At 50.0% G+C, this 16,820-nt stretch overlaps 7 protein-coding genes across 7 annotated transcripts, besides 1 other annotated feature; 3 read left to right on the forward strand and 4 right to left on the reverse strand.

Moving 5' to 3' along the window:
• Positions 1-458: 458 nt before the first annotated feature.
• On the forward strand, positions 459-2,898 carry EKO05_0003251 (uncharacterized protein; the record flags this gene model as incomplete). The annotated part of the gene is made up of 2 exons (XM_038938511.1): positions 459-943; positions 996-2,898. 2 exons carry the CDS (start codon positions 459-461, stop codon positions 2,896-2,898), a joined length of 2,388 nt encoding a protein of 795 aa, XP_038801009.1.
• Positions 1,189-1,229: a tandem repeat.
• Positions 2,899-4,078: 1,180 nt separating the features above from the next.
• On the forward strand, positions 4,079-4,792 carry EKO05_0003252 (uncharacterized protein; the record flags this gene model as incomplete). Its single annotated transcript, XM_038945420.1, has 1 exon — positions 4,079-4,792. The coding sequence occupies one exon, from the start codon at positions 4,079-4,081 to the stop codon at positions 4,790-4,792; it is 714 nt and encodes a 237-aa protein (XP_038801008.1).
• Positions 4,793-4,909: 117 nt separating this feature from the next.
• On the reverse strand, positions 4,910-5,386 carry EKO05_0003253 (uncharacterized protein; the record flags this gene model as incomplete). The annotated part of the gene is made up of 1 exon (XM_038938575.2): positions 4,910-5,386. The coding sequence occupies one exon, from the start codon at positions 5,384-5,386 to the stop codon at positions 4,910-4,912; it is 477 nt and encodes a 158-aa protein (XP_038801007.2).
• A 3,908-nt stretch (positions 5,387-9,294) lies between these two features.
• On the reverse strand, positions 9,295-10,998 carry EKO05_0003254 (uncharacterized protein; the record flags this gene model as incomplete). Its single annotated transcript, XM_038938634.1, has 2 exons — positions 9,295-10,787; positions 10,851-10,998. 2 exons carry the CDS (start codon positions 10,996-10,998, stop codon positions 9,295-9,297), a joined length of 1,641 nt encoding a protein of 546 aa, XP_038801006.1.
• A 939-nt stretch (positions 10,999-11,937) lies between these two features.
• EKO05_0003255 (uncharacterized protein) lies at positions 11,938-13,038 on the forward strand (the record flags this gene model as incomplete). The annotated part of the gene is made up of 1 exon (XM_038945419.1): positions 11,938-13,038. The coding sequence occupies one exon, from the start codon at positions 11,938-11,940 to the stop codon at positions 13,036-13,038; it is 1,101 nt and encodes a 366-aa protein (XP_038801005.1).
• A 1,348-nt stretch (positions 13,039-14,386) lies between these two features.
• EKO05_0003256 (uncharacterized protein) lies at positions 14,387-14,677 on the reverse strand (the record flags this gene model as incomplete). Its single annotated transcript, XM_038945418.1, has 1 exon — positions 14,387-14,677. One exon carries the CDS (start codon positions 14,675-14,677, stop codon positions 14,387-14,389), a length of 291 nt encoding a protein of 96 aa, XP_038801004.1.
• Positions 14,678-14,954: 277 nt separating this feature from the next.
• Positions 14,955-15,635, reverse strand: EKO05_0003257 (uncharacterized protein; the record flags this gene model as incomplete). Its single annotated transcript, XM_059636128.1, has 3 exons — positions 14,955-15,116; positions 15,169-15,570; positions 15,633-15,635. The coding sequence occupies 3 exons, from the start codon at positions 15,633-15,635 to the stop codon at positions 14,955-14,957; spliced, it is 567 nt and encodes a 188-aa protein (XP_059492111.1).
• Positions 15,636-16,820: the final 1,185 nt, after the last annotated feature.

A 16,820-nucleotide genomic window follows, 5' to 3' on the forward strand; every position in this document is an offset into this window, starting at 1 on the left:
GGTCTCATCACGCTAATTACGCCAAAGCTAGAATGTCGAGCAAACATATCCATTACTAGTTACACTCTTTCAGGGGTTCGTTGTTTGCTCAGTGTGCAGGGCTGGATGCGGGGCTGGGTGCCAAGTGTTTGCTCATCAAGTAGAAGCGCACAGATGAAAAATGCTGATCGCATTTTGATATCCGGATACTCCAGGTCCTGTTGTCTCGAGCTCCGGCTAGCGGCCATCCACGCTAATGGCGCCCCACCTTTTGCAGCGCTTATTGTTCCAAACAAACATCAGCACAACTTCTCCCTCTAGCTCGGTGTTATCAACATGCTGCAAATTTGCCTCAGATGACCGTCGGTCGCTTCGTCTAATTACGTTCTTCAGTCTCGAGCATCTCCTCCTGGCGCGTCTCGCTGCGCGCCCCTGCTGGCGCACAGTCCAGAGACGACCAGACGTTCTCGGTCGCAAACATGCCCTTGTTGAATGAGCTGCATAGATATATAAAGAAAAGGCCATTGAGACCTCCCGCAGACGACCCAGGATTAGGCTACCTGCTGGGCTTTGACATTGAAGAGGAGAAACGACAGCCCATCAAGACCTACATACGTCAACTGTGGCTTGCTTTCCAGAGCGGTCCAGGTTCCATGCCGAGGTGCTTTCTCGATGACAAGTCGACAGAGTTTTCAAAAGAGATTGACGAGTGGGTTTCGGACTATGCCAACGATCCGAACCTTTTGGCAGAAGAAGTCGCGAAAGATCCCGTTGTTGTTGACCGGCGCACCACGCCCATCCAAATTCGTAGTGCGTTCATGGAAGACACGGCGCACACGTTGCTTGTTACGAGAGACTGGGGTGAACAGCTCTGGGGGCACAGGAAGTACTGTGTAGCCCCGTTAGCAAACGCAAAAGCAAAGAAGGGAGAGGAAAGCCCAGCATGGCCAAGAGATCGAGAAACGTGAGTCACTCTATCGACAATCCTGATGTTAAAGACTCATGGTTGACTCCAGGATTTCCATGGCCGTTCGCCGATGGATAGCTGCGCGGCTGCAAGAAAAGTTGAACAATCCGGTAGAGAGGAAGTGGATCCCTCGTGTCCCGTGTCCGGAAAACCCTGCTGAGAGGCGTGAATCGATAGCTGCTAGATTTGCGGAAATAGAACGCTACGACTCGGGAGAGGAAACTGAGGCAGTTGCGGAGTTCGAGGTCGAGGAGGTCGAGGAGGTCGAGGAGGTCGCGGAGGTTGATGCCGTCGAGGAAGTCGTCCCAGAAGAAAGCGAGCAGAACGCGGCGCAACCACCTTGTCCCCAAACACCGGAAGAGCAGCGCAAACGCCGACGTTCTACGAGACAGCGAAAACCTTCAAGGCGTGTGATTGATGGCCAACAATCGTTATTGTCGCGTGACGTGGCAGACTTTTCATTAGATCAAGCCGACTACCCGGCCGACGAACGGAGAACTACCCGCAAAAGAGCACTGAGGTACGCGAATTTCATTCCCGATCTTCGCGATGAGGCAGAACGATCTCGAAGTCTTGATTCTTATATCGACCGACGTTTTCCTGACGCCAGTGACGCATTCCTATCCGCCCAGTCGGCCTCGAAGAGGAAGCGCAACGAACAGCAATTTCCCTCCAAGCGTAGTAAGGCAGCTCCAGACTCAGAAGAGCCAAGGGGCCCGCTTCCTACACCCGCAACTAGTATCTGTATTGCACAGCTTCCGTCAGAAGACGACCGAATCTCTCCAACACCGAATATTGCCCCCAGTATGGGTCTTGTAGACGTGGAGAGTTTTGGAACCGACTGCAATACCCTACCTGCACCAAAGGCACTAGTGTTACAACAAGATGGTTTAGTTGCCGACAAAGCCGTGCGTCAACATGAGAACCAGAGCTTTGCTGCAAATGGTTCGCTTCACCCACAAAAGCCATCAAGATCAGGTTGGCATGATGTCGTGCTGCTGCCCAGTCCTGAAGAGTCTAGCCCGCTAGAATCCACAAGAGCGCTAGGGACTGCGCCAACCCTGGAGCACGATCGGGCCAAGGAAGGAAGACTCGACTTTACATCATATACACCAGCAAACTTAGACATCGACTTTGATCAGTATGCTGATCCCAGTGCCGACGACTCGCAACTGGATGTGTCACAAGACCGCGTTTCCGCCGAGGTTGTTCCTGAGACCCAGCATTTGCCGTTGAGTTCGAACGAAGCGGTATCAATTGAACGACAGGGGAATCTACCCATGCCTGTTCAGAGCAGTCCCAGGAACGGCCAGCCATTTACAAAGTTGGCAACCGCTCTTAGCCATGGACACCAAAAAGTCGAGCTAAAGCCCTGTCTACCACCACTACGGTGGGAAAATCCCGACTTGAACATCCTGAGGAGGATGGTAAACAGTCTTGTATCCGTTCTCGATGGGAGTCTCACATATGAATACATGGTGGATTGTGCGGTCATCAGTGTTCAAAAGTCTTTCGAAACAGCCACGAAAGATTTGCAAGAGCCAGAAGAAACCGCTTTAGGTTGGCCTGTAAGAATACTCATTCATCATACAGCAGAGTTTGCGATTCTTCGACGCCGTAGTCGCTTAAACCAGATCATTGGCAGTGACAAACCCTGCGCTAGCCCAGTCAGAGACTATGACAGTACTGCTCTATTCTCGAAGCTGGATGAACTGGCACAGTGGTTTATCAGCAGAATACCCAAATGGAGTGATGGATGCTGCCATCTAAAGCTGGCCGCTTGCCACGATATGAAAATCTTGTTCGAAGAGTCGCTTCTTCGGAAACCAGACTATGAATCCAACGAAATCGTCTTCGATACCTTGCAGGCGTACTCGAAGCTGCACCACCATCTTTGGAGCAAATATATTTCAGGAGAAGGTGGATTAAGTCTGGGCGACGATGACGACTAGGCGACCTAAACCTGAGTCCGCCTCGCAAGAGTGGAGGGGTCTCTTCTTCGTAAGAAACTTGTTCCGCTTGGCGAGACTTTACCACGAAACCACACTTACACCTGGCCACGATGGTCAGCGAAATATCACGCTCGATGAAGGTGTAGTGCTTCCTCAGGGTGGGATCAACGAATCGTCCTGGCCATCGACCGATGAGGTCATCATTGGATATTCACAAGCAGACCTCGCTACCAGAACGGTCCCGACAAGTCTTTCACCCAAGCGGATAGAAGCAATGGCGGCTGAGCATGGTCATACAAGCAGGTGAACGTCTCTTGCCATGTGAAACCAGCTCAAAGAATAGTTCCATCTCGACTCCCTAGATGAACACGACACGCTTTGTGAAAGGACACGCGCGGCAGAAACCCACCTGATGCATGAACACCACAGAACGCCTGAATCACACAGTGACGCGCTCGACGTTTCCAACCTGGATCAAAATCTCGTGGAGAATACAGACGATGTGATTCGGCAGGCAAAATCAACGCGACGTCTGCAGACGACACACTTGGGCTTTGCAGCTCCTTGATGTTCTGAACTATATATCTGCGAGCCGTCTTTGGATGGTTACGCAGTCACAGCTCCCACGCATGGTCAATCAGTTCCAAGGCTTTAATTCTCTCGGTACGCACATTGGTCTGGTTATCTGCCAGAGAATTACATGACAGAGATGGACCGCCGGTTCAAATTGCAGCCGTATTTTCTGCCCTTCCTTCGGAGATGGGATTCGAATCGCGCTGATGAATCTCTTGGGGCAATTGCTTCCTGTCTCAGAGACCTGAGCCAGCATGGCTTTTCATTCAACGTTCTTTTGTTGCAACCCTCTTCCTGAACCTACCTACCCCTTTTTGTTTAACACGAAACCCAGTTCGGTTTGTTGAGACCGTTTGCGGTTGCGTAAGTCAATGGCTAGCAAGTCACGTGGAGTGGAGCCTTTGATGAGAATGGTGGTAGGGCGTGCAAATGTCAACCTCTCTCGTTAGCGTTGTTAGTGAATCAACGTCGGACATGTTATATTGCATGCTCGGTTTCTTCACTGCTCGATTCAAGCACTACCAAAATTTCCAGACCTCCACAGAAACCCTTCCTTTTCATACACCACTAAAATATATCCATTCACATCGCCCACCTCCCACCCAAAATGTCCAAAGCCACCGACGCCATCCTGCACGCAGCAAAGATAGCGCCCGAGGTGCTCAAACTGCGCCCAGACTACCGCGCACTCTTGGTAGTCGTAGAGAACATCCCCAAAGGCCCCAGCGACAGCACCAGCGAAGCGCTCCTCCAATCCGCCGAGTCCTCGGCCCGCACAGCCCTCTCCACACAGGCCGTCACCGACATCCCGCACATTGCCGCTTGGCGCGACGCTTACAAGAGCTTCGGCGCTAAGCCGAAGAAGGACAGATGTAGTCTGGAGTCGCTCATGCGGCGCGCGGAAGGCGGGCTGCCGCGCGTGAACCGCCTGACGGACATCTACAACGCCATCAGCGTGAAGCATCAGATTCCGTTTGGCGGCGAGGATCTGGATAAGTACCGCGGCGCGCCGTGCTTGGTTCGCGCGACTGGGAAGGAGACGTTCGAGACGACGGCTGCGGGGGTGAAGGTCGCGGAGTTTGCGCCGGTTGGCGAGGTGGTGTGGTGTGACGACGCAGGCATTACTTGTCGGAGGTGGAATTGGCGACAGTGCTCGCGGACTGCGATTGAGGATGGGACGACCAGGGTCTTATTTATTCTCGATGCGCTGGAGCCTTGCAAGGATGCTACGCTGGAGGGTGCTGTTGATGAGCTTGTTGCGGTTTTGAAGAGTCTGTCGCCGGAGGTGAGCGCTTCTCGACGTTTGATCACGGCGTCATAGGAGTGGGGGTTGTGTAGCTTACACTTTTGGAAGTCATGGTGTTTGACTAGCATATGGTAGCGAACACTGCTTGATTGTTTTCTAACAGTGCATATTGACTGCTATCATGTCAGCAGCTCATACTTGCGTCCCGAATGGCGAGCTATCAAGCTTGAACCAGCCTGGCTGCGACTTCTGAAGTGCACGAGAAACAGAGACAGCCGGGAAGGTTGGTGCGGCGGAGAAAAATCTGTCAACCATGTCGCTAATGAGTGTGGCATCGAGCTTGAACAAAGCAGACCACATGAACGTGCGGAAGCCAACAGGTATTTCTGCACTCAGTTGTGGTATCAACGCTACAAGAGAGCTATTTGCTGTGTCATCCTGAACTGTCGGAATGGCAAGGTAGTCTTTCAAGATTGTGGGTGCGTTGGCTGTATCGATTGGAGAGGCGTACTCAAGCTCTGTGAACGCCATCTTGAGGCCCTCATAAGCCGAGAAAGACAAAGTGTGCGCAGCATCTGGGTCATTGCCAACTTTGGTGGTTGTGTTGACAAAAGCGTCAATCAGATTTGGGATCTCGGTGTCAAGGTGCATGCGGAAACCTCCCCACATGGGACCTTGCAAGATGGTTGAAGGAAGTGACGACGCCGAAATTGTTACCGCCACCTCGCAGGGCCCAGTATAGATCGGGAAATGATCGTGGGCTTGCGATGACGATGATTCCAGAGGCCGTCACTACCTCATACGAGGCAACGTTGTCGTAAGCGAGGCCACGTTTGTTTGTAGGATGATAAATCCCACCACCAAGCTTGAGCGTCGTTGGTCTCCAGCGCAACAGGTTATACGTAGGATTCACTTACTGTCAGTCCTCCAACTCCGACAGACGCAGCTCGGCCGCCCACGACTGCACAGTCGTATGTGTAAAGGTAGGCATACACATCGTACCACTTATGGCTCGGTCCAACTGCAACTGTCTTCTTGCCTTCCGACAGCTGAAGAGTCTGAAGTCCTGCCAAATCCATGGTGATACCACCCTCGATGCTGGACGCACCCGTGAACGCGCCATGCCCACCACTTTCAGCGGCATAAAGGCACGGAATTAGGCGAGACAAGAGAATAAACGTTGAAACCTCGAGGGTGGCTTCTGGTATGAAGGTGCAATACGATTGTGTGTCATTCTGCTGTTTAGACCAGTGGCTCGGATGCGTGTCAGTTGCAGCTTTTTTTGGCCCGAAGATTAATTGCAGCGAAGTCGCACTGGTCAAAATCAGCGGAAGGATGAGAAAAGCAGTGCTCAACTTACTGTTACCGAGCATGGGTTGAGGGAATGTCCAGTCAGCTCTGTTATTTCTGGAAGCATAGACGCATTGACTCCGTTGGCGATCAGGGCATCCGTGACGTTGAAGTCTGGTGCTTCGAATATTTGCTGAGTGTGAGCTCCAGCTGCTAAGGAGAAGGCAACGAGTAACTGAAGGGCTGCATCTCATGTCGAAACGGGAAGGACTTCTGATTTAGGCTGTGATCTATCGGGTTCAGCTTAGAGACAAGCCGCTCAGATTTCTTACATGCAATGTCTGAGATTTTGAACTTCTGACACAATTAATGTGATGTGACGTAGCAGCGATTCAATACTACGGTAGTAGGTCCAGAGCACTTGTCGTACAGAGATTGAACCAACCGAAGGATTCTCGTAGTAGTCGAAGAAGGAACACCAGCGAAATAGTACCTGGCATGATTTTAGCCATCGGACTGTCCCATGCTGAAGCAAATACTGTGTGCTCGAAACACGCCCTAAATATTACTATGCCATAGTACAACATGTCCTTGCATCGCCGTCACCTACATCCTTCATATCTTGCTGGCATTGAGACGCTGATGTGTACAATCTGAAGCACGTCTTCGTCCTATCAGAAGCTCCCTCAAACAGACAAGCGTTCGGGGCGAGAGAGTGTATCCTGGCAAATTGTCGGGTTGTCAGTTGAGATGGAGAAGGCAGGATTCAGGGCCCCTGTTCCGGCCTCGGCTGACGCCAAAATCTAGTCCGCCTTTGCAGAACAACCACGGAGAAAGAACCTCTCACGTGCCTCCCTCCAGTCGAATTGCCGACATCAACCACCAAGAATACGCGTTCTTCTATCCAGCGCAAGATGTTTTATCCATCACAATTTCGAGTGATAGGTACGCGGAGAATACGCAAATGGCGAGCGCCGGTGGCAAACGCGGGTTGAAAACGACTCAATCCTGCAGCTGCTGCGGCACAGCGCGCAGTACATCTTCCCCCTAACCGTATTGCCCTCCAGTCCATCATGGAATATCATCCTTTTTCGTGCATTCTAAGACGCCGGTGAAAGGCGTTTGTGGTATAGGAGGACTGCAGTAGTATTCCTCTTGGGTATGAGTAAGTAAGTCTCATTTCGAGGTTCTGATACTGGAAATTCATAGCCCTCGAAGAACGGCACTGGTCCACCCCTTGATATGTCTGAAAGGAATGGTACCTACAACTAATCACGGCTCTCTACCGACATTTCGCTCACCATCCATGTTGGTGTTACCCATGTTCATGGGTCGAAGAGGCATAGCACGAGGAACAACACAGGGCACATACATGTGTAAACCTCGTTGATGATACTACGGCCTGCAGTTCATAATATAGAGTCCTCTATCCGTTTTGTTCGTACCCTACAGTGCCTTTTCACATCTCATTTCATTTTATCTCAAGCGACTTTCCAGAATGTCGCGTGAGTATAAACTACCGACTAACGCCTTCCCGCAACGCACGGTCGCTGCTGTCGGCTATGCTAGCATCTTCATCGTTTCTGCCGTCCTGCTTTCACGAATAAGCATGTTCTTCTATCGACCAAGAATATTAGCAGCGGAGGACTGTTTGATCTTCATTGCCTACGTCTTCTTTATCACACAGTGCTCGCTGTACATTGCCATAGCCCCTTTGTCTGATCGAGTCTTGGGGGCCCAAGAAGGAAAGATACCATACTACTAGGGGCAGTTGGAGGATTGCCTTATGCTCGGGTGACTGTGAAGCCCAGCTCTGATGATCTTCTGGATAATCCTTTGGTCTGTGAAACTTTCACTCATACTTCTGTACCGAAAGCTCATTGTCGGTCTGTCTGCGATCTACAAGAGAGTATGGTGGGCGGTCATCATATTTCCAATCATTGTGAGTACCTGAGCAGTTAGATCCGCTGGATTTAGTCCCGATTAGGACAGACTCAGATAGGGAACCTTGTTGCCTACTTCCTGTCGTGCGAGACTGTGAAAGGCATGTTCGATGGCGGCTGCCATGACATGGTCCGGCAATTCGCCAGTCTTTGGTACTCATATGCTGTCGATACTACAACAAATCTCATGAGGAAGTACAATGCCGCTGCGAGAATATGCCCCATTTCTAAATATACATACAGTCACCACCTTCCCCCTGCATCTTATGTGGAATATGCAAATGCCTCGTGGACAGAGGGTCGCCATGATGGCATTATTCGCCAGTGGATTCCTTTGCATATTTATTGAAACCCTGCGTGCCGCTCAGATCACGATCAACACCCACTGATGGTACCTGGCTTGCTTTAATGGGGCATGGTAGAATGTGCAATCGGTCAGCCTCTGTCAATGTTAACGGACTACTTATGGTTTGTTGTGCATAATAGTCAAGAAGAGCTTGCGAAGGCTTATGATGGAATCATGACATCAACGAGTGTGAAGAGGGAAGACGCTCCAATACCTTGTAATCAGCCATCTTGATGCTGGAGAATGCAGCTTTACCGCTGTACTCTCGCGCACCTGTAATGTAAATAAGCGCGCCTTTCTTTAGACTTTAGGGGTTTCTGCATTCCTTTAGAACTCAGCTGCAATTGTATAGGTGATCATTTGTACGAGTCTGCCGTAGAAAGAGCACTGAAACTGCCTTCCTTCTCAGTGTCTGTAGTCTCTCTAGTATAGTACGCTTCGCCGTCTTTCTTTATTCATTGCTGCGCAACATTAGACTCTACGCCACAGCTGCCTGCATGGTCATGAAGCTGCGATTGTGAGGCACAGGTTTTTCAGCAAGTCGAGGATTCAAAATATGGTGAAAGGTTGTGTTTTGGACAAAAGGTAGCAATGGCAGACAGCCGTGGACACGCATTGTTCAAGGTAAACCACCATGCACAACGTTTTGTCGTAGATCATCACTGACTAGCAGTAGAAGGACATTTGTGGCTGGTCTAGACCACTGTGCCATAAGGCTCGAGTTCACTCTATCATCACTCAATAGATACCTGCTCACCGATGATCAGAGGGTGAGGAGTTGGGTAAGATCCATATTAAATTTTCTATCTGGGACTTAACGCCAGTGATCTAGGAAAGCTTTTTTAGCGAAACCTAGTACAAGGCAAGGGACTTACGTATTACATGATCCTAGAACATTGTGCTAAATCCTGTACTTTGCGCCTCGGACAAATTCAAGGACCGCCACGATCCCACCAAGGTAAATTGTAAAACAAGAATGAAGCTTGAAATACGAGACCTTACACGAACATCTTCTTATCGACGTGAACAACCTTGGTGTTGTTCTCGCCCTTGGCACCGCGCTGCTTCTTGTGCATGCGCTCGCCGATCTTCTCTACGCAAGTCTTGAGACCTGGGTACGCATCTAGGAGTTCTTTGAGCTTAGCAGGCTCTTTGACGGTGGTGCGGGTGCGGAGGTTGGCTAGGTTGTTAGTCAGGCAGTCGTAGATCGGATCGTTCTCTGGGTAGGCAGCAGCAGCGACCTTCGACAGAAACTCGTACGAAGCGGCGTCAGAACGGATGCGGTCGCAGAAGATCTTGGTGAAGTGACCCACGTACATGTTATTGAGGCCAAGCACTCGAGCGGCACGACAGATCTGAAGGTTCTTGTCGTCGAACTTCTCGTCAGAGTTGAGTGTGATGGAGTATGCGCGGCCTTTGTAGGTCATCTCCTTCATCCACCCAAGATGGGCGGCTGCCGCATCGAAATCCATCGAATTGGCGGGCAAGGTGAAGGTAGTAACTTCTGGTGATTCGGTGAAGTGCTTGAACGCCTTTGATGAGCACTGCATCAATATGTACTTTGGAACGGCGGGAAGAGAAACACCACCCATCTTCACTTCCACCTTTGGGCCGTTCGCGAACAAAACACGCTCCTCGTAGGATTTCGTGCGGACATCTGATGAGGAGTCGATCTTAGGGGCTGGGCTGTCCCATTTGTCATGCTTGCTTGTGCCAGACCCTGATTTCGCCTTGGGAATGATTGGGGTCTTAGATGAAGTCTTCTTCGCAAACTTGGAGAGGTCAATACCCATCTTCAATTTAGGTGCTGGCGGAGGTGGTGCAGTTTGCTTGATGGTAGCTGGGGTGACGAACACCGGGAAGCCAGAAAGGTCCACTACAGAGCCAGCCGCTCCAGGAAAGGTAGCCTTAGGTTCTGGAGAATCTGCATCGAGAACAAATGTGCCCTTGTCGTTGTTCTGGACCACAGGTTTGGTAGGTGCATCCTCAGTTTTCGTCGACTGAGCTTCCTTTTCGGAATCCTTCTCCTTCGTGACCTCTTCATCTACAACCATGGACGTCTCGTGTGAAGAGGCTTGTTTTGATGCCTGTTCAACGTCAAGTCCTACGATCGTATCGCAGAGACGGTCAAGGTCGATCTCTAGCACCGCAATGCGCCGGTCCTTTTTCTCAATTTCTGTGATGAGCTCCTGCACATGGAAAAGCTGCTTATGGGCCTCCGTCTTTAGTCCTTCAACCTGGGTGGAGAGAACGTCTGTGCTGATATTCATCTTGTCGAGACCGCGCTGCTGCCTCTCTACAACATCCTCGAGCTCTGCGATGCGACCATCCTTCTCTTGTAGGGCGTTATCCATATCGATGATGCGAGCATCCTTAGCGATGACAGTCTTCTCCAGCTCCTGAATGTGCGATGTGTCGGTGAACGATGCGAGGAACTCTTCATCGTCATCGCTGTCGGCCCAATTGGACTTCTTAGTGTCGTCTTTGGCACCTGCAATAATGTCAGCCAGTACTTGTGGTATGGAGAGAGTATGCTTGCCTTTGCGCAATATACCTACAGCATTCTTCGGTGGCTCTTGTGGTGTGGTCCGCAGAAGATCGACAGACTCAGGCGTGGTCGGTGACTTCACGTCAGACTTGGCAGCCCAGAAAGAAGCAGAATTGCTCACGTTGGCGTTGGAGAGCCAGAGGTTCTGCTCCATGTTTAGTTAAGCTTTTTTTCGAAATGAGAGTTTGAGTGTAGGTACGATCAGCGGGAAGGCGCAGGCGCTGATAAGGTTGAGAAGTGGGTATGTGCAGGATGGTAGACAAGCTGAGGGGGGCTTATACTTATGTGGACAAGGACATCTTTCTTAGCGTGCACACTCGCCGAGGCGGTCACACTGCTAAGGTATAGATAAATAGAAGTGAAAGCGTCCTTGGTTGGGAGAACGCATGCACGCTGGCCCTCGACTCTTTCACTGTAGGATTAGGTATCAACAGCACTTAGAACGTTGAACAATACTGTACGTAAGATTATAGTATAGAGTAAATCTTTGAAGTGTTGCTCTGTGAGTGTACCTGCGTATGGAGTTACTGATGGGCAGCTCTCCGTCTCGAGACCGCAAGTGGCATCTGTGTGATGTTGTGCCGCAGCAGGCATTGCATCAAGCTGGGATCAACTCAAGGCCCAAGGTGAATTTATCTGCTTAAACTCCCCGGATTTTCATAAAGATGAGTGATGAAAGTGCACCGCAAGGGTGTGTTCAGCGGCAGTCGATGTCATCGCAACTCCTTCCCTACCTTTTTGCCGTCCTCCAGCCAACTCACAGATAGCTCCCAACGTTTGTTCACGTAAGGTAGTTGCTCAAGAGAAGTTGCAACTGGTATTTCGTTCTGTAAACTTCGCTGGAAGCTGATGCTAGCTCTTGTTACTCCATCTTACGTTTGAAGATATCCATGTTAGGTTTGTTTTGACTCGAAACGCTTCGTCTAGTTTCGGATCTCGAAAACCCTGATGAGCCAAAGCGGAAATATGCCTACGCCTTCACCTCAACCTGCGTCCATAGTCGGGTCCTATTATGTCAGCCTGGGCAAGAGAACTCACATGAAAAAGCTTACGCTTTTAACCTACAACACGCTAACCAACATCTAACAAGACCATGGACTTCACCTCGATGGAACCCCAGACAGCTAAGGTTGCCATACAGCTGCAGCTAGCCGATCTAGCCGATCTACTCGACAGTCTCTACAACGACAATGAAGTCCCGGAAGGTGATGAACGCGCCAGTATCGAGATGATTCAGCGCGACTTGACACACCAGCTGTCGCTACTAGAAGGGCAGGTTCTTGTCATCAAGATACTCAAGGATGAGTACAACGAACGCGTTGCATTCAATAAGCTCTTGGATGACGAGAGGCAGGCAGTCAGCGACCATCAACTAGCCATGAGCTTGGCTGGCATTCCAGTTGGCCCAGCAGATGCTGCGTTCAGTGCTAACTACGAAGCTCAACTTCGTGAAGCGGAAGACAATGACCAGGATGAGCAATGGGAGATGGCAAAAGATCTTTACGCTTCCGCATTTGGAGCAGCTGACGAAGACAGTATTCAGCACGCACCTGAAGGAGGGCCTATTCAGCCTGTTGTCGCAAATCGCCCGCTTCTGCGTGGTGTTCGTACAGCTCCGTCTAAGCAGACAAAGGGCGATACCAACTCCAAGATCTTAGGCTCTGACGCTTTCACGAAGTGCAATGCTTGTATGGAGATCGTGCCGAGCAAGAATGTCCTTCGCCTTCAGTGTGCCCCGGAGCTGCACAGCTATTGTCGCACGTGTCTCTTGGATCTGTTCACCAGTGCCATTGAAAATCCTACACTATTCCCGCCGCGATGCTGCAGGGTAGTGATACCTCTCGACACCTGCCGCACCATGCTCCCCCGGGAGATGGTGAAGAAGTTCGATCTCAAGGTTGATGAACTCGCGACTCCCAACCCTACGTACTGCGCCAACGCCGGTTGCTCCAAGTTCATTCGGCCTAAAGACATCACAAATGGAATTGGTGTCTGCGTCTTTTGCAAGCACAAGACCTGCGCACAGTGTAAGAGCCAGGAGCATACTGGTCTATGTCCTAGCGACCCGCATGTACAGCTTCTCATGGATGCTGCAAAGCGGAGTAAGTGGCAGCAATGCACGAGGTGCAACAACATGGTAGAGCTCGCTCACGGATGTTTCCACATGACGTACGTACCCACAAACAAGAAATAGTCGGAGCTAAAAGTTACAGCTGTCGATGCCACCACCAATTCTGCTATCTCTGTGGCGTAAAGTGGAAGCTTTGCAGCTGCCCCAAATGGGACGAAGCCTATTTGACCCGTCCAACACCCGCTGTCCTAGCGGTTCATCCTGCTCCAGCTCTAGCAGTTCAGTCTGCTTCAGTCCCTGCTGTACCGGCGGCCCCTCATGTTCACTTTTGGACACGAAACCGTGGAGAATCTTGTCAAGAGTGTAATTCGAACTACCTCCCGTGGGTTATGCGTTGCGGCGGCTGCAACATTGCAAGCTGCTGGCGTTGTATTCACAACCGCGACTAGCATCTCACCGTCTACAAGATGTTCTCACAACTTGAGTACGTCTCATAGGTTCTGCTGATGTTAGAAAACTGACAGTATTAGCCAATACGAAGGTGGGCTTTCCAGAGACAGGAACGACAACACCACTCCGAAGTTGGAAGATTGTATACGACGCGTGTGAAAGATGAAGCAGATGTGAATACCACAGAAGGAGCATTGCAAGAGACAAAATTTGAGGGGCAGGCGTCGTTTCGCTCAAGTATTGTAGTTCTTCTGTCGCAACACACTCAATACAGTCGATCCCATCCGTACCCTTTCCAGGCGTCCGAGATTACTACTCAATGTCTACGCAGCTCCACTGTAACAAGTCTCGCGCCTAAAGTCGTTTTCTTCTCGTAGTAGGCAATATTCGACTTTCGTTTCTTCAAAGTGTCAAAACGAGACAGAAGACTTCAGTTAGAGACCCACATGCCATGTATTGAAGCGATCCTCTCAGGTTTTACATAACGAAGCAATTCAGGTCAAATGCGTGCGCATATTATTCGGCCGCGCCACGCTCATTGACACACTAATCCAAAGGATCTTTAATGTTATACCGGTTCGCTGCGGACAGATGAAGATCCGAGTTCGTCTTTGGAAACGGCGATTGCAGATACATACCCTCGATTCAAGAATGTGCACCTGTTACAGCAGCCAGATTACTTCCACAATGTTGAAGCTGTAGCCATTGAGCGTCAATAATCTTAAGTTAAGGTAGCTGTCTGACACTCATAAGCTCTCCCGAAATGTGACGAGTATAAGTTATGTACTAGACCCGATTCAAGGACGAAAACACAAAACTCGCGCTCCGCTACAGAACAAACACAGCTTGTGTACTGTATCCTACTGTAAGCCAAACTTACATGTGGACTCTTCAACGTCGTAGGGAAGGTTCAAATTTGCTGCTACTTATTCAAGCTCCTGTTCTTAATGCTTTTGACACTCCCAATTTGATCTTGTGTTGTAGATATATATCTAGATGATATTCTACAGCTAGAGCCAGGTTACGTGTAGGTACCACTGGTCCAGGCCCACCGTGAGCGAGCGAACAGCTGAGCTGCCTCTGTGTGTCTGTGCTTCTTTGCCCACCTCTCGGGCGTGAAGCCGTTCTTATCCTTCTTTGAACTATTCACCAGGCCAGTGTCAAGCAGTGCTTCAATTATGTCGTTGCGCCCATTACCTGCAGCCCACATCACAAATGTCTTTCCCTCCTCGCTCCGTTCATGGGAGTCATCCTTGTCGGAAAGAAGCAGCAAACTGGCTGTTTCTTTGCGTCCTTGTTCTGCTGCCAGCATTAGTGGTGACTTTCATCCCAAGTCGCATCGAGATCGATCTTTCCAGCCAGTAGCAGCGTCCAAAGTTCGCCTCTGTACCATTTCTCAATAAGCTGTTGAAATCGTGTCCAGAAATCTTCGCCCATTTTCCTGGTCTCAACAATGGGACTATGCGCCAGCTTGGTAAACAGTCTCAGCATGGCATCTTCTTTCCATTGCATAGTCAACATACCGTCTAACCAGTATGTCTTTGAATAAGCAAGAGATTTGAATGGGTTGTCCGGCGCCGTCTTGGAGGTCACAGGCCGATGACTCTGAAAAAGTACTTAGAGAGGTATAATTGTAGCTTTATCGACTGTGGACATAGCATGGCTAAAACTTGGTGGCGCGGAGCAGAGCGACCGATGTCCATGAAAAGCGATGACAGTTTATTAAGGTAGGCTGACAAGCTGACGATCGACTGTAGTACATCAGTGATTTAAATGACGATAATACGGTGACAAGACGCTGACCAACAAAGACATGCGCACCAACGACCACACGCCGCATGCTAGCACATTCTGCGATCCCCCGATCACAACATCTCCAAGTTCAGCAAATTGCTGGACTCCCAGGAGGAAGTTGGTGAAGCGTGGTCCAAAACATTGCCCGCTAAAGTTCTTCGATATGCGGCGATCAACTTCTGCCGTCAGGCGCACAACGTCCTCTAGGCTAGGCGTTATAAAAAGCGACTTCGACTTGAGGGTGCGAAATGCGGACTTTTGCTCGTTTGTGAGGTCGGCTTCAAAATCGGATACAGCTTGAGCGAGACGGATCTCTGCTTTCAACGGAGAAGCCTTCGCCAGAGCGCTCAACATGACTTTCGTTCTAGAGTCTTCGAAGCAGGGACGTTGTAAAACAGCCTGATCGAGTTTCTGGTGGCAGTGTTAGGGAATGTTCCCGCAAGGCCTATAGAGTGTTGTCACAGTATTCGCACCATTGAAAGTTGTAGCTCTGGAGATGTACAGCAAGCAACAAGCGGCGTGAGAACAGTTGAGAAGTGCAAACTCCCAGTGCAGGATGCAAGATGTCAGCGATCAGACTGAAAGAAGCTGAAATGTGGCGCAGCAAGGCGGGACAGCCCATATCTCAGCGACGGTCCCGCATGCACGACACACTCCCTAGCTCTTCAGATTCTTATTATTTTGCATACGAATGTATCCGGTGTTGGGATTGTAACTACCTAATTGCAAAGTCGAACCGCGATGCACATCCCTTTTTTCGAGAAGGCTACAAAGGTGGCACCCTTCCGCAGCAGATGCTACTCACATCTCTGAATTCTCATGATAGTGTAGGTGATCAACTTGAGGCCTTGCTTCTCCCACCAACAACAATTAATTCTCACGTCTGTAACCATATGGTACAGAACCAAAAGACACCAGCAAACTCAGTAGTAGCGCACGCACGACACTGTAGCCAGAGATATTATCTGACCGTCCATTCACAGTGAGGAATTGTTTCATCAAATCTCGAACCATCCAGCCGCGGTATCTAGAGGATCTAGCTCAACTCTCAGCTCGCACGAGACGATCTAAGACTCACCCTTCGGTCGCTGTCATCATTGAATGAACTTCCTCGCCATCTAAAACAAAGCCACTGACATCCAGTGAGATACTGCTAGACCGGCTCCCAAGAGTAGGACAGAGTACTTCTAGCGGCTTTGAAATCACGTGATATACCTTGCCGCTCTTTAGGTCGTACATGTGCATATAGTTAAGGACAGAGCTACATAGATTACAGTGTAGATAGTCACACTCTAAATTGGGCTTGTCTTTATCAAATCTCCTAGGTCTCTCAACTCACTCACCACTCCATGGAACGGTGCATATTTGCTGGCCTCATGCTGCTCGATGATGACTACTGTGAAAAGCTGACACCTAGACAGCCTCGGTAAAGTGTACAATCAATCTCAACAATAGGCAAGTAGTCTGAGTTTTGCAACGCGTTTGACCAGAATGGAGCCTTGTGTTTACAGACTAAAACAAGCGCGAAGAGTCCAAAAAAGTCCATTGTTGGAAATCATGGCCTGGATAGTCACCAACTTGGCCTAATGACTCTCAGCACTACGCTTCGTGCAGAAAAGCTGTACAATACCGAGTTAGACGCTTGGTTCGCCGTGGAGCTG

Source organism: Ascochyta rabiei, chromosome 5, assembly GCF_004011695.2.
Source record: "Ascochyta rabiei chromosome 5, complete sequence".
NCBI lineage: Eukaryota > Fungi > Ascomycota > Dothideomycetes > Pleosporales > Didymellaceae > Ascochyta > Ascochyta rabiei.